Below are 26,361 nucleotides of genomic sequence, written 5' to 3'. Positions count from 1 at the left end.
ACCTCGGGCTGCCTGCCGGCAGGAGCACCCTACAGTTATGACTGCAACAGTGAAGACACTCGAACATCTACATTTATGGTAGGTGTACACAACTGTACTTTCTAGGCCTGAAAGAACCCTGAGCTCTGCCCCTACCACGTCTAGATCTGCCCCTAGACTGTAAATCAGAAGAAGGGTAAGCCCACCCCTTAGTAGGCCAATTTCTGCTAAACTTAGGGGGCTGCACTTGCAAAAAATCCTTAACAGTCTGCATAGACTTAGCTTTGTCTTCCATTTTCTTCAAGACTGACTCCACAGGAGAACCAAACAAAACTTCAGACTGCAGAGGAGCATCCAAAATTCGAGCTTTAACATGCTCTGACAAGTTCTGATCCTCAAGCCAGGCGTGCCTACGAATAACTGATCCAGTGGCAGCCACCCTGGAAGAAGCCTGTAAAGCATCGAAACCACACTGCAAAGAATGCTTACCCACCTGATCAGAGGCATGAACCAAATCCTGTAATTCCTTACACTTTATGCCCTCTGCCAAAGCATCTACCTTAGACTTTAACTGAGTAAGGAGAAAATTCTGGTACTTCAACATATGAAACTGGCAATTCAAAGCCCTCATTGCTAGAGTGGAAGAGGTATACACTTTTTTACCCCACCTATCCAAAGCTCTAGAATCTTTATCCATAGGAACTGGATTCTTTACAACAGAAGCCCTGACACCCTTAGGTCCCTGGCTAATAGTTTCTGGGTCAGCCCTAGGGCTCTTATACAGATATTTATGAGCCTCTGGCACTCTGTAATACCTATCTGGTTTAACCGGTGCAGGAGGCAAAGAGTCTGGATTAAGGGAAGCCTCAGAGAAAACATCCTGAACAACATCCAAAACAGGAGGTATAGCCAAGGGCCGATGTTGTGGTAAAAACAAAAATTCCCTAAGCCTCTTTCGGGAATCTGAGAAATCCTGACCTTCCCATTTGAAATGCTCCCTCATAGAATGCAGGGTTTCTGAAAAAGAAAAATCCTCTGGAGGAGAAGCAGAAGGACTGGAATCCTCTGCGTCTGAATCAGAATAAGGAAGAAAATCCTGAATGTCTTCAGCCGAAGACTCTGAGTAATCTGAAGAATGTTCCAAACCTTCCACCTCTGGCTCCACCCTAGGCCTCTTATCTGGAGGGGGCATAAAACCCCTGATTAAGGAAATCAAATCTTCTGCCATTTTTAGCATGTGTTTTTTAGGTACAGAACCTGCAGAACTAGGACTGACACCAGAGGAAGACAAACCAGGCCTGACCTTGGAAGGTACCTTAGAGACAGAAGGGGAAGGCCTAACCACCTTATGCAAAGAAGGGAGTACAGCAACCTGAGAGGCCCCCTCAGCCTGACCAGACTCCTGAGAGGCCACATCTTGCAAAATTAACGGCTCCCCCTGAGACTCAGCTGAAACCTCGGCTGGATCCACAGATTCCACCGTAGTTTCTAAAGAACCGGCGTCCCGAACGGACGACTCATCCTGCTTGGACTTTAACGATTTTTCCTTGCGCTTCTTAGCGGTAGCAGGCGTCGGAGGATCCGACGGCATATTGTAATTACACCGCTTACCGAAGACAAGCCTAGCGCAATCTAACCTACGTTTAATGGTGCGCTTATTAAATCTAGCACAAAAGCGACACCCGACTACGTCGTGCTCAGGCCCCAAACAAGGAATACAGAGAGAGTAGTAATCCCTATGAGGTATCTGTTTCCCACAAGAAATACAATTATTCACTTTTTCTGACATCCGGAATTAACTGAGGCAAGAATAAACAAAAATATTCCCCAACGGGGTACTTAGCCCAACTTGGTTTTCGGTCTGAAACTCAGAATACGAAAATTTCAGAATGCCGAGCGGCACTTGCAAACGCTGCTTCTGCTTCAGACCATGCGGCAAGAAAGACTGAGGATATGACGTCGGTCATGCGCTTTAATACCATGGTGTACTGACGTCAGATCTGAGCGAACATGACCGACGCCAGCCTAACACTTTGGTATTTGGGCCGACCGAGGACAGCGGACTACCCACAGGTTATGACTGCAGCAATGTGAGATGAAGAACATCTGCCTGTGTCCCCTTCTGTGTAAGAGTGTACTACAGAGTTCTAGCATACTTGGGCAAGAATGAACCTAGTGTAGATCAATCAGACCCAGCTTCATATAGGCCCATTTCAATTTTAAACCATGATTATAAAGTGTTTATGTATATAATTAAAATAATTGCAAAAGTGTTCCCATAATTGATAAATAATGTATCATTGGGCAAGTGTCCTGCCCTCAAAAACCTAGTACAGCATAACTCAGCCAAAACGCCTCTTAGATCATCAAGCAAACTACTACTAGAAGTCACCAACAGCTACAATAGCTTTGGAGATGCACTATATAGTAGTTCAGTGGCTAAAAAATTGAACTCTGTCCCTACTAGCATTCAAAACACATCATCCAAAGCCTCCTTTAAAGACTTCATCAGGCAACATCTCAAGCAAAGTTGGCAGTGCCATGATTGCTCCCCAGGCTAGTGAAAGCGGATAACATATGCATACTAAATCTAGAGCACTTGATAATAGTTTTCAGTCTTACTCACAAACACTGGCTAATCTACAATGTATGTACTGTATCTGTGTACTATGTATGTATTCTACCTATGTTCCAAATTTCAGCTGTACATCACAAATCTATTAATTACCTTTATTTTTAAAATTAATGTTTTTTTTTTTTGTTCTCTCCACTGTAACTGTTTATGTGCCGCATACCACTGTAAAAACATGTCTCTTGTAATTTGTGTGTATACTGATCATGTCTAAATAACTAAATGTGTCTTTAATTTTTCTTTGTGGAGCTTTTCTTCCCGGGCCTCTGCTGGAAAAGGGCCTTTTCTACTCAGTCAGACACCCCTGGTTAACAAATGTAAAATAAAATAAATAAATAAATTGTGGTTTTGTGGTGTGGAAGCAAACATTTGACAGCATTAATAAAACAAGGATGATCCAGAGGGAAGCAGAATGTAAAATAATACTGCTGTTAGTGGGTCTTGATGCAGAGAAAGCATTCAACAGAGTACGCTGGGATTTTATAAGTAGGGCAATGGAAGCATTCGCATTCCCTGATACAATAAGGCTAATTAGGGGGATATATGAGGGATCAGAGGCAAAGAATGTAGTGGGAGGGTTTTTCTCTATCAAGTTGTGTCTGAACAGAGGAGCCAGCAGTGATGCCCTCTTTCCCCTTTATTTGCTTTATAATCTGAACTATTGGGAAAGAAAGTAAGGAACCCAGAAATTGAATGATACAGTTGGTATGGTAATCAAGAAAAGATGGCTTTTTTTATAGACGATATTATTTTGTACCTGATAAAACCAGAAAAGGGCATCTCAGTGTTGTGGAACATTTTGAGCCAGTTTCAAGTCTTTTTGGGATATAAAATTAATGAGGATAAAATAAAGGCTAATTATGCACCCACACATGAATTGGTTCAGCAATACCCATATTTATGGGTACCCTCGTTCCCCTTTGTTATTTGCTTTATACTTTGTGCCACTGGCAAAGAAAGTGAGGGACTCGGAAATTCAAGGATATAATTGGTATGGTGTTCAGGAAAGGTTGGCTTTATTTTCAGATATTATTTTATACTTGGTGGAACCAGAAAATGGCATTTCAGTGTTGTGAAGTATTTTGAGAGAGTTCAGTATTTTTTCAGGATATAAAATTAATGAAGATAAAACATTGGCTATAGTTGTCCGCTGTGTACATATTTATGGGCACCTGATAAAGTGAAGTATTTAGGAGTATTGGTTAAAAAGGATTTTGTTGTGGTAGATAAAGGATATGTGGGAAGTGATTAAACACAAGAAAATACAAAAACTGAGAAACTAGTAGATCTTGCCTGTGGATATTGTTAGCAAGGTATAAGCAGTAAAAAGTTTTTTTGAAGAGTTGAAGGATTTTATTTAGGGGGGAGAGGGCAAGAGTCAAGTGGGGCAACTTGATCTTCCCAACAGAACAAAGAAGTGTATTACCTGATTTGAAGGGATATTTTAGAACTACACAGTTAAGACTCATACATATCACAAGTAGAAAGCTACAGTTCAAGAGTGGAAAGAGATGATGATGAAGCAGGGGGGTAATTCAAGAAATAACGAAAGAATGGGATTTTGGACACAGATCCTTAAGGAGAATAACAACAATCATGCAGAGTATTATGTTCATAGAATAGCAGAAAGCATGCTAAGAAGTAAGCCAACACAGGAATGAAGAAAGCAGATTTTGCTGTTAGGGATGACTGCAATTAGGAATACAGAAAATAGACAAGAGGGAGCTGGAATTTACTGGAGGAAGCTGGCAAAGGAACCAAGGTATTGGGAGCAAATAATTAGAGAAGGAAAGGTAGTGAAGAGGCCAAGAAGACATTTGGATTGCAGGCTATTGATTGCCTTTCCTTTCAGGGATTGATATCAGAGTATAGATAAAGAGAAAGGGATAGGGGAATCATAAATTAAAGACTTATACTGGTTGAGTTTTTAATTGAGTTTAGAACAGGAACTGCTGTTAAAAGGGATAATTAGTAGGGCATATAATATATTGCTCAATAACTATAGAAATCAGTCAAAAAAATGTCAGAAAAGATTGGAAAGAGAGATTAGATATGCAGTTCACAAAGAAACAATAGAAGGACATATGTATGGCTGCCAAGTATGCAATTAAATCTGTTTAGGATTTTTGCTTGGAAGTGTTTGCATAGTTACTTTTATACCCCAAGTAGACTCCAAAGAAATTTTCCTCAAGTAGATGGCAAATATTGGAGGTGTGGTGGGGAAGAAGGAGATAACTGGGAACATATGTTTTGGGGGTGTAATGAGTTGACAGATTTTAACATTTCCCCACAGATGTCAGGAAAACAATAATAGTAAATGAATGTAATTAAATAAATTATTTTTTGAGTTGGAATACGGGATCTGAATTGCCTAGACATAGTAAGATCTTGTTAAATTTAATTCTGATAGTTGCCAAAAAAAAAGAAAAAACAGTTACTAGAAAATGGAAATCAAATTTGAACTAACTGTACTTGAAGTAGCGGATATTGTAAGAGAGAGATAAGAGAACAGGAAGTGGGATCGTTGCAAAGGGGTAGGAGTAAATTACATCAAAATAAAGGGAAACTGGGGAAACAATGCAGGCAGAAAATGTTTTGGAGGAGTGAGGTTTAAGAGAAGGCATAAATTGAATAATTTATGTAATTAATGATTGTAAGATCTATAAAATTATATGTCATGTATAATGTTTGTAATTGTGAAATTGTTAATATGGTATGATTACTTTTACATAAATGTTAGTTTGCCAGTGTCACAAGTCATAATTCAGTAAAGATGTTTAAAAAATTAAGTGATTAATTCAGTGAATTACTTTATGTTATTAGTTTGAGAAATTAAGCAGGATTGGAACAGCATGCCTGCATTTATGGCAGAATGCCTAGGGTTTGAATTATTATGGGGTTATGAAAGGTGAAGCAGGAGTTGAAATATAGCACTGACTGTTGCATTAATCGCATGTAAATAATTGATAACTTTTATTGGACTTAATTTTGTTATCTTGATTTGGTGCTGTATAGCTGTTCCTTAGCTTAAACTGCTCTGAAGTAGCTCTGGCTAGAGTGAGCCATGAGTTGAGAAAGAGTTTTTCTAACACTTGGTATCCTAGGTTCATTTAGTGTTGCTGAGTCGATGAGGGCCAATTGAAAAGGAAAGATTTAGTGGCTGGCAACTTCCTCTACAGATCTGGGGGACATTTTAGGATGTACTGTACAGCATACTCGCCTGCAGATGGAAATGAGTGTTGAATATGCAACAGCAAACAAAAGTAAATGAGGGATACAGGGAGTTTAGCAGTAGTCTAGGTATGTGGAAGCACATGGTAGCATGCCCACTGTTGATATGAAACCCTGCACAGTGATCCCTTGATGGAATCTTACTAATTCATACAAAAAAATCCAGTCATTTTCCTGTATGTTGACCCCATATAGAGAATGTCTGCAAAACATACAACAGTAAGCAGATTTATGGAAGGCTAGAGGGTAAACAGAAGCTGTGGATCTAAAAATGATCTGTCTGTCTATCTGTCTAGCTATCCTTTCTTGACCCAGTTAGTTCCAGTGGACTAGTAGTCTCTTTTCAAAGGAGACTCAAGGTGTTGTTTATTTCTAGGTATTCACATTGGAAATGTTTGACTTTGTTTAGTAGCATTTAATTTTGCATTATCTATATTGCATGGTCCAGCTAAACACAAGCATTTTGTGAATTACTTCTGTGAAACAGACCCAGTATAGTTTCACTTTTTGTCTTCAGATCTTCTACTGTTCTTAGATGATTGGCTACTTGGCCTCTTCTCAACCCTGCCAGTAACATTTCATCTTGGGCAGCTGATATTGTAACAGATGAACATCATGCGACAAGGGTCTAGGTCCCGACTTTGAGAAAGGAGGCATAATGGAGCAAGAAGACAACTGGAGCAAGTTGCCCGCATGACAGCTTCTGAGCATCTGATGTAGAACACATCAAAATTTTGCTGAGGCCCCTTGTCTGGCATCATGCTGCACTCTTGTCTTTTTCCTTCCTTAAATCCTGTCTGAAAATGTATAGTGAGATTAGCATATGTGACTGATTAGTAAATATATAAACTAAAAATGCTTTCTCTCTCAGTTAAGTCCATGACGCATGACACCTCACTTAAAAACCTTGAGGTCAGTAATGTGCCATGTGCATATTTAAAATGGTAGAAATAAAACATGACAATAATTAGCATAAAGTTAAAGAGGGACTAAATTGCATTGTATTGGAGTGCAGAAACAGACTGGCAATGCATGAGTGGGATACAGAATGTGAAATGTGAACTGTAAGGAAGTTATCAGTGAGCACACTGATTATTCAAATAAGGAGAAGATTTTAGTGATTGTAGAAAGTGTACAGCTCAGGGCTCCAGGGTATAGCAGGTCAGAAAAGTTAAATATTTTTTCTTGCAGTAGTCATTTTTTTCTGCAGGCAGGTTACATAGTTATTTCACAGTTGTCATTTTTCAGTTATTAGTGTTGTTCACTGTACATCTGCTTGTCCTTTGCCCGGCTGAGGCCCCATTTTAATCAATTTTACAACATAAAAATGCAGCTGTGTTAGCCAAAGGCACTTTGCTCTTCTCTAGGAACACAGCAGTGGCTACACCCATTTAGCTTTCCATTTCATTAGGCAGCCTTCCACATATTTTTTCTACTTTCTGTATAAAGTCATGCATTGTCCTCCATTTGTTTATTTATCTCATGTCACTGTCCAGAGGGCTCTTGGGGTATATCCTAATTCCAGATTACTTGGCTCCATCATCTCCCAGGCCACTTACTTTGATTAAATGATCCAAAATGTCTGTTGTTAACACCTTTGAATGGAGTTTGTTTGCAGCTCTTTTTTCACATCCTCTTAACATCCCTAATATGCACTGCTCATTTCTTTTTTGACATATTGAAATGTGCAGTTGCTGTGCCCTTAGGGAATATGGCCTTGTTTACCATGGAAGCTGCTTTTGTGTTAGAACCGATTACATTCCTTAGGCACACCGGGTAGTATTGTACCAAGTGGTACTTCTTATTCCTGATCACTGTGATTCTGCCTATTTTGAATGTGTTGTTAGTCTCAGGGCTTCTGATTCATTAGAGAAACCTGAAGTAATTATTCCTGTCTCATACAAAAGCCTTTCTCCATAGTTTGACTATTGTCTGACATTGTAGCATATATTTCTGACCAAAAGCCTTTGATGAGCTTAGTACGTCTCAAATGCTAAGCTTTGAATCAAATAGTTTTCCCCCCAGAAGATTGTACAAAGGTATTTCACTTTAAATCAGCTATCTTGAGTCAAACATTCCTTACCCAGATAACAAAGAAAACAACTTTTCTATGAGTTGGTTCATGTTTCTACATTTATACCAGGCTGCTGACAAATAACTTGACATCATCCTCTGTTTTACTTTCTGTGATGAGTTTATAAAAGTATAGCCATCCTACTTTCTGAAACAGCTTTCTGTATTTGTTAACAAATTCATTGGTAGAATGGGACAGGAAAAAGCACTAAAGACTACTGTGGGAGTCCACAGCACCATACACTCATGGTTCATTTTCTAGTTACTGGTTGCTGTCTCTTCCTTCTTTGTAATAGATGTGTACCATATTCTCCAGTATAGACTGTAGTTGATATGCTGCAGAGGGGGGAAGTTTGCTGCTTATTTGAATTTTGGCATCGCTAAAGCATAATACCAGTCATGCAATATGCTGTGTAGCAGTAATGCATACTGTTATTGTTGCATTATACTAAGCATCATTGAAGCATAACATAAAATACTTGTAGTATGCTTAGTTTTGAAGTATGTCAGTACTGTTGCATGCTGTGCAGCACTGAAGCATGCCAGTACTGTAGAGTACTGTGCAGCAGTAAAGTTTAGTACCATTACTGTAGTGTACCATACAACACTGAAGTATCATGGCAGCATAGTGTGTTGTCAAGCAACTGAAGCACAGTACCAGTATTGCAGTACACTGTACATCACTGAAATGTAATTCCAGCACTGCAGTGTAGTATCCAGCACTGAAACATACCATTATTGCAGTGTGTTTTGCTGCAGTGAAGCATAATACTGGTAGTGCAGTATGTTGTGCAGCAGTGAAGCACAAAGGCCAGTACAACAGTATGCTTTAAAACACTGAAGCACAGTACCAGCACTATACTGTGCAGTATTGAAACATAATACCAATACTGCAGTGTGCTGTCCAGCACTGAAACATAATACTGTTATTGCAGTGTTGTGCTGCAGTGAATCATAATACTGGTGCCGTAGTATGTTGTGCAGCAATGAAGCACAAGGTCAGTACTACAGCATGCTTTAAAACACTGAAGCGTAATACCAGCACTACAGTATACTGTGCAGCACTGAAGCATAATACCAATACTGCAGTGTGCTGTGCAGCACTGAATTATAATATCATTATTGCAGTGTATTGTGCAGGGCTGAAACATAATACTACTACTACTACTGCATTGTGACACCTAATATCAGTATTTCAACATGGTGTGCAGCACTAAATCATAATACCAGTACTGCACTATGCAGTGCAGCACAGAACATAGTATCAGGTATTGCAGTGCTTGTGCAACACTGAAGTATAATGCTTATTATTGCAGTGTGTTGTGCAGCACTGCAGTATAACAGCATTACTGCAGTGTGCTGTACAACACTGAAACATAATACCAGTACTGCAGCATGCTGTGTAACACTAAAGTATAATAACATTATTGCAATGTATTGTGCAGCACTGAAGCATAATATCAGTACTGCAGCATGCTATGTAACACTGAAGCATAATACTAGTACTGCAGTTTGCTGCGCCTTGCTGAAGCATAATACCAGTGTTGCAGCATGCTATGTAACATTGAAACATAATGACTAGTACTGCAGTGTGCTGTACAGTGCTGAAGCATAATACCTGTACAGCAGCATGTGTAAAACTAAAGCATATTACTGAAAGCTGCAATGTGTGTTTCTCTTCTGACATATTTAAACGTGCATTTGTCATGCCCTAAGGGAAAGTGCCTTAGGTCATCATGGGAGCGTGCCTTAGGTCAACATGGGAACTGCTTCTTTGTTAGAACTGTGCTTATTCCTAGGCAGGTAGTACTGTGCTGCTCTTTACTAGTACTGCAGTATCCTGACAAGCTGGTGTAATTTCTCAATGTTGCTAAAGTGTCATTTTGCTTAAACTGCTAAATGAGTTGCTGAATGAAGAATTACGTACTTGCTACCTTGCTGTATGTGTGACATCAGGCAGTGCTCTGTAGTTAGTGTCTAATCCACCAGAGAAGTATATTCCCCATATTTTGATTACATATCTTATCATTTTCTGAAATTTTTATTTACAAGAAAATTTGAAGTAGATAAAAAGGGAATATTGTGACATCTGTACACTCTGATTTTTAAAGTGTAGTTTACATTTATGTTTGGTCCCCATGTCTTGGTGCACTTCCACAGTGTCCATAGCAAGAGAGAGAAGGAATGGAGTGTCCTCTGTAGAGCACTGTCTTGACAGTGCTTTGTCATTATTGTGGTTCATGTGTAAATGCTTCCACGTACACATCTTCCATTGTACTTCTTCCTCACTTTGTCCACATGAATTAGAGACCAGGCCAAGTAGAAAACCCACATCCTTTATCTAAGAGAAGGATGGAAATGAGTAGTGCTAGTCAATCCTTCTAACCATATAGCACCTGGTTTAGTACTTGAGCATGGCTCATGAGCATCCAGGACGGCAACTCTATTTTTTCTGCATCAATAGGTTGACAAAGAGTCAAAGCACAAAGTTGCATGAGGGTTTAATTATTCATTACACAAATTGTTCTTAGCTGTCAGAAAGGGAATTGTGAGCTGCTTAGAATCTTTATCTCCCGTAAAGACCAGCTGCTGTGTAGGTAAAGTACCATTACTATGACTTTGAAGATGTAGGGGTTCCCAAAAAGAAAAATAAAGAAATTAAATGCTATTTTTTGGGAAGCAGGTGCATTTATGTGTTTCAGAAGCTTTTGGCTGTATTTCTTCCCTGTCAATATGATCTGGCATAGTGTACCACCTGCTGTTTTCTTTTTTTTGGGGGGGGGGGGGTTATGTTCATACTTTGGAATGATGTTACATTGGCCATCCTATGAGTGGATTCACAACTTGGCTTATATATTGTAGAAGTCATTATATTGTACACATTGTTTACACTATTTTTTCTTAGAAAAATGCACCATTTTGTGTACCAAATCTGCAATTGAAGAGGAAAATGTTAGCACCCCTTCAAAAGATGTTATTAATATGCACACTGGGCAACACAAGGCTGCTTTCTGATGAGATGGGATAATGGACATAGAACAGTTTTAAAACAAGGCAAAGTGGCATATCTTCTAGGCAAGGGTTACAGAAAGTATAACCAAGTTTTATCCTTTGTAATCATCACCACTTGTCTCTGATGCTTGGGGGAGGTAATTAAGTGGATCAGTTCATGTGCTGTTACTACTACAATGATGCACAGCATGAACAGTAGTTGCCAAGATATTGCAGAACCATCAAATGACCTGGTGAATCATGACATGACCCTGTCATGATTCCAGAAATAATAGTAATAAATAGAACAGTAAAGCCCTAATTTAACCCATTATGTTTTTTTTTTCCCCCTTCTGTTTCTTAATGTAGCCCTGCCCAGCAGAACGGCCTAGTTTCCGAGCCACACAGTGTGCTTCTTTTAACAAACAAGAATTCATGGGACGGTTGTATGAGTGGGAACCTTTCACTGAAGGTAAGCACACTGACCTATTATTGACTTCATGTGGTTTTAGTAAATGTGGCTAGCTAGATCTGTATAAGTACGTACCCATTCTAATCAACAAGAAAGACAATTTTGTTTTTAAATCAAGGAGGCCCATGATCTTTTATGTTCCATTTTGTTTGAAATAGAATGCTTCCAGCTTAGGAATCTCCTACAGTGTTTGTGCATTGATTCTAAAAGAGTAGTTATATATGCATATTCATTATTTGTGTTTCTGTGTCTATATATATATATATATATATATATATATATATATATATATATATGGATCTACCTGACAACTCCAACGCAGTACAACACCGACAACGAAATCACCGACACCACATAACTGAAAGTTCACAAACACAAAACCTCACATGCCCGACACACCACAATCCCGACAATCAACAAACAAAACAAATCCCCTGTCCAAAAAGCACGCACACAACATAAGCACACCAAAATCCTTACAAACCCACACTAAACCTTACATACACAACTATCTATAACCTTAACCCAAACCCTAACCCTAAGGTCTGTCACTATCGCACACTCACCTAACCCGCGCCCTAACCCTAACTCACTTAACCCGTCCCTAACCCTAAAGACTGTCACTGTCGCACACTCGCCTAACCCGCGCCCTAACCCTAACTCACTTAACCCACCCCTATCCCTAGAGTCCGTCAATATTGCACACTTACCTTACTCGCACCCTAACCCTAATGTCTGTCACTACCGCATATTTACACAGCCTTTTCATATGTCGGTGTTCTCAGCGTCGGGGTTTTCATCCGTCGGTCATCTCAGTTTTCGATCTTCTGGTGTCGGTGTTCTCATCGTCGGCGTTGCCAGGTAGACCCATAAATGTGTATATGTATATATATATATATATATATATATATATTATATATATATATATATATATATATATATATATATAAAATATATATGTTTACCATGATAAGGTCGAATGCACTAACATCAAACGTGCATTCGACCAAAAAATAACATCTAAACCTAACATATTTGAAGTTTGCACTAAAAAGTGCATTCCATAATATCGACATTCCCCTCTTTCAGATACGACAGTTACCTCACCTCTGCTGTTTTGCAGGAGGACTAGGCATGCCTGCACCCCCCCCCCATGTGGGCTCCCATTTAGTCTTTTGATATGCAACATTGTAAGCTGTCAGTGAAATGAGATTCAGTGAAATGAGTTGTCAGTATTGTGAAATTTAGGTGATTTGGTCTTGGTGAAATGAAAATCAGTGAAAAGGGATTTCAGTGATGTGAAGTAGACCCATACACGTATATATGTGTGTATATACATATATATATATATATAGAGAGAGAGAGAGAGAGAGAGAGAGAGATTCTTTTTAATCTAAGGCTGTTTAATCTGATCACAAAATGCCTGCAAATTTAATCTAAAATACATTTACTGTAAAACATATTTAATCAAATCACAGTTTATCTGAAATTCCATAGACAGCAAATACTCCTCCTTTTTCCCCACACCCTCTTTACTTTAGTATTCTGACTCCACAGTTGTACAACCAAGAAGAAAAGAGGAAAACACCACACACAGTGAGTCACTGCTGATACACACAAACTTGCAGAACTGGGATTACAATATGTTGGTGGGCATTACCAAGGTGCAAATGGTGCACTATATTAATTTGTCTTGTAATTCCTACTATCCTAAAACATTAAACCACACCAATATTTATTTTTATGTAGCCTATTACTCTTTTCTGTCAGATATGATTAAATTAGATGTGATGTTCATCATGTGATCATTGCTGCAGTAGCCTTAGCAATTTGGGGGTGCAAAGCGGTTCAGAGCTTTCCCGATGCTGAAGAGTGCTCCTGTTGTGACCTTTCGAGTATCGACAGTCAGCTGTCATTTCTCCATTGCTGGGCAGATAAGTTCCCTTTGTTGAAGAAACCTTTATCATTTTATTCCATTACAGAAACATTTACTTTTTTCTGTGAAACACTTTACGTGATGCTAGGAATTTTATGCTTATTGGTCTATCACACGACTTTTCAGTCAGTTAAAAGTATGTGGTTCTACATTTTACTTTATTGTAAAAACGTGTTAAAAATGTAGTTTAATTTTTTTATGATAAAAAAGCTTTTATTAAACAGTTGTTGTGTTTAGGGACTTGGGTAAAGACTATGATGTGCTTTTCACAGTGTTTTGTGTGGAAAACGCTACTTTTTGATATTGATACTTACCTCTTTTACCAACTGCTCCTGGCAGTGATACCCATACTTCAGGTTTTATCGGCTTTACTATGGAACAACTTACAGGTTCCTCATTTCTTCCTTCCTCTGGACAGCAAAAAGGAGAAAATTTCCAAACGGCCTTTGCTCCTTCAGCAGGCTCTGTATTTGTGTCAGCCAGAGATGGGTGACTCTACCGTGGCCATTTGTGAATCATCAGGTCACTCATCATCGTCTTTGGTTTCCTGTGATGTAGTCCTTTCAGACACTGGGGACTGGGGGTTAGGCATGTCCCCTTTGGCTACTGGAGTATCCTTAGCAGGCATTGGAATACCACTTTTGTTAGTCTCAGAGCAAGGAACTGGGAATGCATGTCTGCCTTCCTAGAGTGGGTTGCCTATTCCCTGGGGTGATGTGCTTCACAGGAGTTGATTTGCTTCTGGGAAATTTCTTTTAAAAAGATGTAGAAAGTTAAACATTTATTTTTGCTAGTCTTGAGTTACTTTAGACAGAAATTATTTATTGGGCTTATTTCAAGGCTTAGATCATGTTCTTGACCTTCTCAGTATGGTTTTACTAGTAAAAGAAAAGAGGATTCTTCATTTTATGATGGTTTTCAGTATAACCAACAGGGAAGTGATTTTAGGGAACAATTTCTAGTGACTGATTCTTATTCTAAGGAGAGTATTTCTTCTGAAGGTCCCTTGGAAGAATTTTCTTTTTCTGAAACTATGTTTAAGATGAACCAGTTGTTTCAGTGTTCTTCACAGTTGGAATTTCCTCACCCTACTCCTGATTCTCATGTAGTTTTAGCTTTGGAGGGTGTTTTTATTATATCACGTAATATGCCTGATAGCCAGGTAGACTGTATAAAGTTTCTCGGTTTTGCAAATTTTTATTTTATAATCCCAGGTCTGACCCTGCAGTGATTTTCTTGGCTAATCCTTCTGCTGATAAACATTTTGTAAATGCTCATCTCTCTCCCTCTAATAAAGATGGGAAAGCCTTTACTATGTTGGGGAAAAGTGTATACTTCCACCACACTTATTTTTAGAATTCTTAATTGTTAAGCTTACATAGTTAAACGTTTTTGTTTGCATCAAATGAAAATATGAAGAACATTATAACCAATTTTCCCACTTCTGAAGGAATTTCTTCTATGAATACACTTATTGCTTCTTTGTTTGAGTGAAGAAGCATCCACTGAAGTGTGCTTCTGACTTAGATGATGCCTCTTCCAGAGCAGCTGGTACTGGACCATTTATGAAAAGGTTTGCATGGTTACATTCTCAAAATGCATCTGCTGATGTTAAAGCTAAAATTTTGAATTCTCCTTTAGATGGGGAAGTTGTTTTTGGACATTTTGGTGCTGGGGTCCTGAAAAAATGTGATGAAAGAGGTAAACTGGTGGAAGGGGGTAAGTAAGATTTTTTAGCCCTCCTTTTCCAAGTTTGTTAAAGGTTTCACACTTACTTCAGTACCTTTTTATAATTAGCAAAATAAGCAGACCCAGCAAACCTTTGACAAGCAGACATTCAAAAAACTTTAGAAAAACAGTGGCAAGTAGACCCCAAAAAGAAGGGGCAAGCCTTGCAGAAACCTAGACAGTCCAAAAAGTCTGAATGAGTATCTACAAATGCTAACCATCCCCCTTCCGATCCTGGCAACCCTTTAAATCTCCCCCAAAGTATGGCTTTCCATTTATCTCTTTATCAACTGTTCACATCAGACAAATGGGTTGTGTAATTAATGCATCAGGGGTACATACATCAGTTGGAGTCCTTTCATCCTTTCAGGGGATTCTCCTCATCCACTTATTCAAACATCTGATGACTCCAGGGGTAATAGAACTTGTTCCACTTTCTCTGAGAAGTAAAGATTTGTATTCAAGAGTGCCAAAGAAGGAAGAGTCACAGAGTCCAGTCTTAGATCTTTCCTTTTGTAGTCAGTTTGTGAAAGTCATAAAGTTCAAAATGCTATTCCTTTAGTCTGTTAGCTCTGATTTCCCTTTTCAGTTTTTTAAGTCTCCATATAATGGATGCTTATCAGCATATTCCTATACCCTCAGATTTCATTTTTTAAGGTTTTCTGTGTAAGGATTACACTTATAGTTCTCTGAATTGCCTGTTGCACCAATGGTGTTTACAAAGCGTCTAGCTCCAGTGATAGCCTGTTGCAGATTGCAATGTATTCACATTTTCCTTATTAGGATTATTTGCTTATCTTTGCAGAAATTATTTTTTTTTGTGTCAGGAAACTCTCACTTAAGTAAGAGATCTTCACAGACTGGGTTTTCAGTGAAACATTCAAAAGTCTTGTTTGACTTCTTCTCTTGGAGTCTCTCCAAGATACCTCATTTCAAAGTGCTTTTCTTCAATAGGAGAAACTACATCTGTATCTTGATCTATTCCTGAGTTTTTCCATGACTTCAGCAAGGGAATTTCTCAGGATAACTAGGGTTCATGGCTTCCATTATTCTCAGATTCCTTTAACCAGACTCCACATTAGAAAAACTCAGTGGTACGTAAAATATGTATGTACCCAACATCAACTTCCCCTGACACTTCAGATTCCAGTTTAGGGTTTGTAAAAAGAGAACTGTTGTGGTGGAGAGACTAGTTTTTATCTGAAACCAGGTCTTCCAGTTTCCTTCCAGCCCCAGCAGAGTCTGTATCCTCATACACCTCAGACTTTGCTTGGAGAGCAATATCTCTTGGAGTAAAAATGCAAAGTCTTTGGAGCAAAAAAGACAGACCAAAACACATAAACATAAAAAAAGATGTTAGCAGTCAAAAATGCCTTCCACTCTCCCAATAATCTATGATCTCCAGTGCTGTTATAAGGGTTTGCAGACAACACCACAGTAATGTGGGACATAAATAAGAAGGTTCTACATCTTTCCCTCTGTGCAGATTAGCCATGGTAGCCTGGGATATATTTATTCAGCACAATCTCACGCTACAGGCATCTTGCATCTTGTCAGAGCATAACATTATGACAACAAGCTGAGCAGAGCCAGGACAGACCCTCTCAAATAAAAATTGAATTTGGAGTCTTCCAAGATTTGATCCAGTTGTGGGGAGCACCTCAGGTAGAATTTTTTGCCTCCATTCACAACAAACAAGTGATCAAATTCTGTTCCAGAATTCCTTGAAAGCAATTCTGGAAAATATATGCATTTCCTTTGACAGAATGTTCCTATATGCCTTTCTAGTGATATCCAGGTTAATTCTAAAGATTAAGAAGGACTCTTCAAACATCACTTCGGAGACTCCCTCCTGGCCTAGGCAATAGTGCTTCTCCCTTCTTTTGAAAATGGCCATGGGCAATTACAAGCTTCCTCACAGACTGGACCTAATCACAAAAAACAAGGGGTTGCTTGATACTCCCCAGCTTGAAACAACTTCAGCTGACTGCCTGTATGATAGAGTTTTAATACCTTTTAGGCATGTTTTTTTCTGAGGACATGCAGCAGCTATATTACTAAATGGAAAATATTTTGTGGTTGGTGTTGTGATAAGAACTAGGACCCTTTTAAAGTTAGTATTTCTCTGGTTCTGTTTCCGCAGTGGTACGGCGATAGCGTTGTTACCTCACAGCAAGAGGTTCTCCAGTTCGATTCTCGGCTTGGCTTGGGAGTACCTTCTGTGTGGAGTCTGCATGTCCTCACTGCGGTTGGGTAGCGATCGAAAGACATGCGTGCGTAAATGGGCGTGCCTTCGTTGAAGGTTGGGCATCAAGCTGGCACCTCGGCGTTTCGTAAAAATCTATTGCCAATCATTAGCGGACCAGAGTTCCACTGTGGCGACCCCTTACCAGGAAAAAGCCGAAAGTCAAACAACATTTCTCTGGTTCTGCAGTATTTGTGTTTATTATTCAGTGTAATTTCTTATTTCTCTATCAAGGTTTATTTGTTGGCCATTTCAGTACGATGTCCATGGATTCCAATTTATGTTAAAATGTTTTTGAAAGGAGCTTTGCATACCCATCTGCTAGAAAACAGTTTGCTCCTCCTTGGGATCTCAACTGTGTTTGGAAGAGTTAACTGTTGTTCCCCTTGAACCAGCTCATCAGGCTGATTTGGCATTTGCAGGCTGATTTGTCATTCATAATATGGAAAACAGTTTTGTTGATTGCTCTGACTTCTGCAGGAAGAGTGTGTGAGTTGCAAGCTCTCATAGTGGATCAACCTTATCTCATTTTTTTACAGAGATATGGTTTCCTTGAGAACTAATCCTTCATTTATGTCTAAAGTGGTACCTGAGCATATTTTGAGCCAAGCTATCCCATCTCCCTGTTTTCTCACCATAACCAAAAAATGAGGGTGAAAGGATTCTTCATACTCCGGATATCTACAGACTGTCTACCCATGGAGTAAACCATAGCACACAATGCTGGAATGACCTTGTTTGTGCAGCAGTAGTAATAGATGAAAATCAAGCCAAAATGCTAAACATAGAAACAAAAAGCATGTTGGAGTGCTATGCTAAAAACTCTTGAGAAAATCCACAACATAGATGATTCCAGTCAAAGGATACATTCCAAAGGAGTTGTCCAAAAGTGTTTTATTCCAAAAGAGTAAGGTTAAAATCACACAGTAAAGCAGTTTCATCCTAATACATGAAGAACTTCATCAGAACTGAATTAAAAGTCAAGTACAAGTGTGTGTGTGTGTGTATATATATATATATATATATATATATATATATATATATATATATATATATATATACATACTCAAACAGGCCTAATTAAATAATAAATGACTAAGAGCAATTAATTAACCAATAAAAGCAGATTATTTGCAAATAATTAAGAACAGCCTGACCTAATACACCCCACAAAAAAGCTTAAGATAAAGAATAGTAATGAATGTAGTGTAGCACTCCGATGTGCCTTTTGTTTTTGTGTGTAGTATTTTGCTTGATTTTCATCTGTTACTACTGCTGTACAAATGAGGTAATTCCAGCATTGTGTGCTGTGGTTTATTCCGTGGGAAGACTGTGCTTTGTGGTTTCCACTTCCTTTACCTTATATATACCCTTATTGTATTTGTACATGTCTGCAGACTGCTCAGATATTATCTTGACAGACCTAAAACCTTCAGAAACTCTAATAAGTTATTCATTTCTTATGAAGGTAAGAAAAATGGATAACCTGAGTCAAAGCAGACTGTGTCCATGTGGTTGTCCCATGCCATCTCTTTTTGTTATACACACCATAACAAGTCCGTTCCAGGTAGGGTCAAGGCACATTCTACTATAGCTTTGATTTCATCGGTAGCTTTTTGGAAAGGGGTGGATTCTAGAAGTATTCTAGAGGCAGCAACTTGGTTCTCTTTGCATACTTTTACAAGACATTACAAAATATCTTCCTTTTCCAGGTCTAGAGCAGCCTTTGCTAGGACCATTCTCCGGGAACTCATAGATGTCCTTCTATTCTCATGTTGCAGTATTCTTAACCTTTGGGTTAGCCTCCCCCTAGCGACCAGAATGTCTGATCAGTATACAAAAGCTTTAGTCACTGCAATGTATGTGGGACATCTGACATTGGTCTTAGGGTGTGTGGGCCCTAAAAGTGATGTCCACATGTACCTTCCTCAGAATTTCTCTGCCACCAGTGAAATGTCAGCTCATCCTGCCATTTCTGCCATTGGATTAAGCAAGTTTAAGATAAGTACCCCCACCGGGGCCTTTTTTCTTGTTCTTGTTTTGGTCAGTGCATGCCTGCTCCGGTTGATGTCATCCAAGGAAGGAAAGTGTAGGTGCGGACATCAGATCCCCCATAAGGACACCCATGATCTATGCTTGTTCTGCCTAAGGCCCAACCATGACCATAAATCCTGCGTGATTTGTCAGGCCTGTGTTCCAGAGACCCTTTGCAGCCATCTGCATGTCTTAATATCTATTTAGAAAAGCAAAAACTTAAAACATTTAGCTCTTGCTATGGAAGGGCAATCCGGTCAGACCGTCGAGCCACCGAAAAAGAAGGCCAAAGTTACCAGGCCTGAGCTTACTTCTGCACCTCCTCCATCTGACATTCCCCCTCTGGCCAATGTACACCTGGAGGAACATACGAAATCAACCAACAGTGGTATTTCGGGTACCGTTCCAGAGGCCGCAGAACCAAGGGCTGTAAGCTCTTCCATGGAGGTTACGCAGATGTTGGGTACCAACGACGAGGGGAAACCTCAGCTTGTTACTGACATCCAGACCAGCCCTTCTTCTGTTAGGGAACCACCTGAAGCTAGGACCTCCTAAGGCCCTATGCCTTCTAGGCCTGTTTTTTCTTTACAGAGGAAAAAAGGTATACACCTCTGCTATTTTGGCCTTTAGGGCCGTCAACTACCAGACTCACATGTCTAAGTATTCCTTGAAAACTCTTGACTGATCTTCCAGATTCGCCCACTAAGTCTCAAATCTCAAACCTGATCTCCCTGTCCTCACAAGCAACAAGACAGTCAGATGCAGTTATGATTCAGCAGAGGCCTCGGCCAGACCTGCAGCTTCTGCCTCAGTACTGAGAAGATATTATTGGCTAAGGCTTGAACCCCTACTTGACGATGTTAGGGCTAAACTCTTTGATGCCCCCCTGGACAATACTGCCCTATTTGGGGCCAAAGTGGCAGAGCTTTCCAAACCCCTTCAAAAAAAGGAGAAAGAATTATAGGATTTGAAGCATTTGTTTGTGTCACCAATCCCTACATTCCACAGAAATTACCCCAATATGACGCAATTCATTAGGAAACATTCTGCTTCTACTACTCATACTAGGGGAACAAAGAACTCCAGTTAGCAGCAGACACCTTCCAGGTCTGCTCAGACTACAGCACAGAAATCTCCATTTCAGGACAAGGCAGGTAGCTTCTGACTACCTGCAGACTCCATACCCATTTCCCAGAGGCTGTCTCACTGTCTTCCTGTCTGGAAAAGCATTACCTCAGACAAGTGGGTTTTATCCATCATAGAAAAAGGTTATTTCATGACTTGGATCATTCCCCTCTCATTAAGAGGCATCCCATAACCACCAAAGGACCAGCTGCCAGTATTCCAAACAGTCTTGGACAACTTCCTTTCCAAGGGACTATCCAACCAGTCCCTTTATCAGAAAGGGGAAGGGGCTTTTACTCCAGACTTTTCCTGGTCCCAAGAATAGATGGCCCATGGAGACCCATCCTTGATCTATTCCACCTTGACCTTTTTCTTCAAGTACCCACTTTCCCCTTCCTTACACTCCAGACTCTATTCCCACTGTTAATGCCCCAGGCATTTCTGACCACCTTAGACACCAAAGATGCATATCTGCATGTCCCCGTAAGGCCCAAATACAGGAAATACTTGCACTTCTCTGTGGGTTCCTCACATTTTCAATTCTCTGCTTCACCTTTTGGATTATCTACTGCTCCAAGGATATTCACTAAGTGTATGGCACCAGTCGTAGCCTATTGCAGGGTCCAAGGGATACAAATAGACAACCTCCTGATCCAGGAAGATTGCTACAGTTTTCTACAAAACCATCTCCAGACAGTCACTGGTGTTCTGCAGTCCATGGGTTTTACCATCAGTTTCCACTAATCCAACCTAAACCCCTCCCAGGACCAAGTTTTCCTGGGCTGCAGAATCAGGACGGATCTTATGAGGGCATTCCTCCCACCCCAAAAGGTGGAAAGCCTGAAGGAATACTTGCTGTCTGTCTTCAATGCCCCAGCTATGACAGCAAGAGAATATCTCAGATTTCTGGGACATATGGCCTCTACTATCCCCACGTTACCACTCGCAAGATGCCACATGAGGAAACGTCAGTGTTACTTGAGTTCCACATGGACCCAACACTCCCACCCCTTGCACCATTCCATTCCCTTTCCCATCTTTTGGTGGATGGATCAAGTCACCCTCAAACCAGGACTGCCCTTACAACCCCTCACTCCAGTCTAGGAATTGTACACAGATGCCACAGACCTGGTTTGGGGAGCTACGCCGCAGACCTGGTTTGGGGAGCTACTATGGGCAACTTGAAGGTGCAAGTTACATGGTTAAGCCCGTTCAAGAGGGAGCACATCAACATCAAAGAGACGAGGACCCTCATCTTTGTACTGAGGGCCTTCCAAAACAGTCTGAAGCAAGGGCCCCTAAAGTTGTTCACAGACAACACTACTGTTCTTTGGTATGTGAAAAAACGGGGGGAACAAGATTTTATTTGCTATGCAGACTTGCACTCCAGGCCTAGGAATTGGCAGTTTAGCATGTAGTCACCCTGCATGCGGCCTACATTCCCTCAGCTCAGAACACTCAGGCAGACACCTTGAGCAGGTCCATGTCACCACCCCACAAGAAGATGCTACACGGGGAAGTGTTTCTGGACATAGTCCATAGGTGGGGTACTTCACAAATAGATCTGTTTGCCTCCCCTCTGAACAGACATCTTCCTCACCTTTGTACCAGGACACCCAGCCCTCTAGCGAGGGTGACAGATGCCTTCTCTATTTCATGGAAGGGGATGTTTCTCTACACACACACACCCCCCCTTCCCACTCTTACAAAAGATCCTACTGAAAATCCAGCAGGACAAACCAAAAATCTTGTTGGTGACTCCTTTGTGGCCAAGACAGCATTGGCTCCCCCTCCTTCTGCATTTAGCCAGGGGCAGTCATCACAAGTTACCTCACAGAGTGGGCTTACTCACACAGTATAAGGGATCCCTAATCCATCCCCACTTGGAATCTCTGAACCTAACCCTGTGGGTGATAGGATTTTGATCCCTTTCAGACACCTTTACATTGGGGACATGCTTAATATCCTGCAGAAGATCAGGAAACCCAGTACTAGAAGAGCCTGTCTGTCCAAATGGAAAAGGATTTCTGATGTCTTAAAAGACAGATAGACCCATTTCAAGGAGAGATCCCCTTAGTGCTGTCCCTATCTGTGTGAATTGTTGCAGGCAGGGTTGGCATATTCTTCTGTTAAGGCCCACCTTGCTGCTGTTTCAGCTTGTCTGCCTCTTGACCCTCCACTTGCTTCCAGACTTCAAGTGAAGTTATTACTGAAGGGAGTACTACATCTCAGCCATTTCCACTACCCTGGTACCTGAATTATGTATTAGAGAAACTCACTGCTGCTCCATTTGAGCCAGTTGCTACAGCTTATCCAAAATACTGCACTTTGAAAACTGTGCTTTTGGTGGCCCTGATATTGGCCTGGAGAGTGTCAGAGCTCCAGGCCCTTATGGTCACCCCACCCTTTTCAATCTTCCACAAGGATAGGGTAACCCTATGGACTAACCTGTCCTTCATGCCCAAGCTGGTCAATAAGTTGTCCCTGAACCAATGTATCCACCTCCCCACCTTTTTTTCCACAATCCCAGAATAACAGTGAGAGTCCAGCATTCCCTAGACGTTCACAGACAACTCTACCTAGACTAGACCAAATCCCTTAGGAGATTAGAGCAACTGTTTGTCTCCTTTCACCCCAGGACTCTGGGGAAAGCGGTGCCAAAGCAGACTATTTCTACCCGGATTTCCAAAGCCATTTCCTTCTGTTACACCGACTATGGCAAACACCTGGACAATAAGAGTAAAGCCCATTCTGGAGCCTTCTTCAAAGGGCTGGACACTGCTTCTATTCTAGTAGCTGCTACCTGGGCATCCGTCCATACAGTCACCAAACACTACAAAATGGACCACATCTCCAGATCTAGAACAGGTTTTGCTAGGCAGTCCTGCATGGATTTTTGGAGAATAGTTGTAAACCACCCCCTTCTTCTTCCCTGGCTATGGTAGTCAGCCAAAGGTTATGAATACTGCAACATGAGAATAGAAGGATATAGAATAGTTGTGTAAAATCTTACCATAACCATAAATGTCGATGTTATGTAGTCCAATCTCGCCTACATTCTTACCCTTGGGTTCGTAGCCGAACCTCGGCTCCGACTTGGTCATACTCTAGCTCGAAGTCTTCAATTGGCTCGTGGCTAAGAGGTATCCCATGCTGCAACGCACCTATTCCCAGATGTCGTTTGCTGCTCATATAGCTTGGACTTTCTCGCTCTTGGCAGTGGCTAAGTATAAATTTTTGATTTATTTCTCAATATTGTAGCTCCAAAATCTATTTTCATAGCTGGTGTGTGTGTATTGCTTTTGCTGGTTGTGTGGCCTGCTCTGTTGGCCCTTTTTTTGCTTGGTATACCGTTCTTTTTTTTGGTGTCTACGGGCTAGGCCCATTTGAGTTAGAGGACCTAGTCCTCCTCTGTATTTTTGTAGTATACCCGTTAGACAGTTTTGTTGTGTGCCCGTTCTGGTGGGGTTTTTTTCCTGCTTTCCCTGGGCTAGGCCCTTTTAACTTAGAAGACCTAGTCCACCCTGTGGTTATCCCACAGTCTCTAGGCCGTTTTCAGTTAGAGGCTCTAGTTTCCTGCGCTCTGTCGTTGGTTATTTTTGGTGAAGGTGTCCCTACTGTTTTTCCCTGTGTGTGTGTTTTTTTCTGTCAGCATGTCCAGGGATTCTAAAGAGCACAGGCTTTCGGGCTGTAAAAAGTGTGTGAAATGTAATAATAAAATGTCATTGACTGATGGGCACTCAGTGTGCGTGTATTGCTTGGGGGCTATTCATCTCCCAAGATTCCTGCTTGTTCTGCCACGCTTTCAGTCCTCATGTGCTGCAAGAGAGGAAGAACAAGCTTATTTTAAAAGGATTGCTGAAACCTTCCTTTGAAGAAGACTTGGATAGGTCTTCTAGTTCCAGATCCTCTCCTTCCAAACCGAACAAAAAAACAGGTACAAAATCCTCAAAGAAACGCTCTCCGACTCCGTCAGTTTCCTCGGAGCTGCCAGAGAAAATCACCAGAACTATAGTTGCTTCTTCGGCTCCACTGGCTTCAGGGCCGACAGAAGGCAGCGCATCTATTATGTCGACATTGGCTCCCAGTTTCTTGGAGCCGGTGACAGATCTTCCAGTTCGGAGCAGGTCTACAGTTTTTCGACGGGTTTCTCCGACTCACAGGTCTCCCTCTGCAGGGAAATCCAGATCCACGACCGTATTCTCTAGGTCCTCTAGGACCCTTTCCGATGACAATGTCGATAGAGTGGTGAAGAAACTGCTCCAGTCATAGATGCTGGCTAAATTGCTTTCGGCTCTGGCCCAGTCGGCTCCGGAGCCCATCATCCCTACATCTTTGGCTGTTCCTCCTCCGAGCCTTTTTTCGGAGCCAGAGCTGTCGGTTCCATCGGATGCCGTGAGGTCAGTTCCAGTAGCCCCTTCTGGCATCTCTGCTCCGATCTCCGCTCCAACCCCATTGGTGCCGTCCACGGGGTCCGGGATTCACAGTTCACCAGTCGGACCCTAGAGGGAGGTCTCAGATCGATCTTCTTCAGCTCCTAGCCTTCCTCTCGGTGCTTCGGCTCGGGTTAGCATGGGCCCAACATTGGCTTCGGGCCTCATCTCCTCGGCTCAGAGGGCTATTACCGTATCTTCCACGGTTAGTCGACCTTCGGAGCCGGGGGATCAGCTTTCGAGGTCATGAGGAGTGTGCTGGTCAGGTCGTCAGCTGCATCTTACGGCACCGACACTCTTCCCCTTGCAGCACCAATATCAGTCTCAGATCACCCTCTATCCAGGGACAGCGGAAACTCAAGGCCTCAGGATACCTCCATGAGTGGTCCCCAACTTTCTGAGGCCTCCCCAGAGTTTTTACCTGAGGAGCCCCCCAGAAAGAGTGTGCGCAAGAGGAAGCACATTGACTCCCAAGATGAGTTTCTTGCATCTTGACACCGACCTCGAGGAGTCAGAGGGATCCTCCAAGTCGTCTTCTGACTATATCTCTTTCTCATCCTGGAAATACTGAGACAGAGAGTCGACTGGCCCTCCAAAGCCCCTTCTGAGGAAGAGTCGGTGTTCCTGAAGGCCTTTGGGTCTCAACCATACGCCTCTTGGGTTTCTCCCCTGTTCGAGCTCCTGGACCTCATTTGTCGAAAGATGTGGGAAACTCCAGACACTGTGGAACCGGTCCCTAAGAGACCCAACAAGTTTTTGTCCACTCCCCCTGACAGAGAATTTCTTACAAAAGGCGTTCCAGTAAATGCCATGGTGGTGGCAGCAGCCACCAAGAAGGAACTTGCAGAAACTTCATCTACCGTCCATCCCCCTAACAAGGAGTCTAGGGCTATGGACAGGTATGGGAAGCATGTGTTCTCTTCTGCGGCCTTTACACTGCGGTCGCTGAACTATTTATCACATTTTACACGGCTCCAGAGAGATCTCCTAAAAGAGCTGGGAGATTATGTACAGGGTAACGTTTCTGATGCTGTGGCTCAGAAGGTCAATGCTCAGATGTCTACCCTAAATTCTATTACCAACTCCTCCATGAGGCTGATCTCTTACGCAGCCGATGGAGCGAGCAGGGCTGCGGGTTCTGGAGTCTCTCTTAGGAGACACTGCTAGATGTGCCTGTGCAACTTCGTGGAGGCTTTCAAGTCTATGTTCACCAACGCCCCCTTTGATGGTTCATCCTTATTTGGAACCAAGGTGAAGGACACTGTCACTAGGTGCGAGCAGGAAGGAAAAACCCTGTCTGCCATGGGAGTCCATTTTTCCATGCCTTCTAGACCTTACCCCAAGGTCCAGAAGGGTGGATGCTGTGGCTCAGAAGGTCAATGCTCAGATGTCTACCCTAAATTCTATTACCAACTCCTCCATGAGGCTGATCTCTTACGCAGCCGATGGAGCGAGCAGGGCTGCGGGTTCTGGAGTCTCTCT

The 26,361-nt window shown here is 41.5% G+C and overlaps 1 protein-coding gene across 1 annotated transcript in view; it reads left to right on the top strand.

Annotated features, from left to right (window-relative positions):
• The window catches only part of LOC122808922 (thrombospondin type-1 domain-containing protein 4-like), a 2,399,573-nt gene that overhangs the window by 1,127,581 nt on the left and 1,245,631 nt on the right, over positions 1 to 26,361 (top strand). Inside the window, exon 6 of the mRNA XM_044080057.1 lies at positions 11,276 to 11,378. Within this exon, the coding sequence (XP_043935992.1) occupies positions 11,276 to 11,378 (103 nt within the window). The remainder of the gene's footprint in view (positions 1 to 11,275; positions 11,379 to 26,361) is intronic.

The sequence above is a fragment of the Protopterus annectens genome, chromosome 8.part0 (genome assembly GCF_019279795.1).
Source record: "Protopterus annectens isolate FY-2018-M chromosome 8.part0, PAN1.0, whole genome shotgun sequence".
NCBI classification, from domain to species: Eukaryota; Metazoa; Chordata; order Ceratodontiformes; family Protopteridae; genus Protopterus; species Protopterus annectens.
This window is presented reverse-complemented; position numbering and strand designations above follow the sequence as displayed.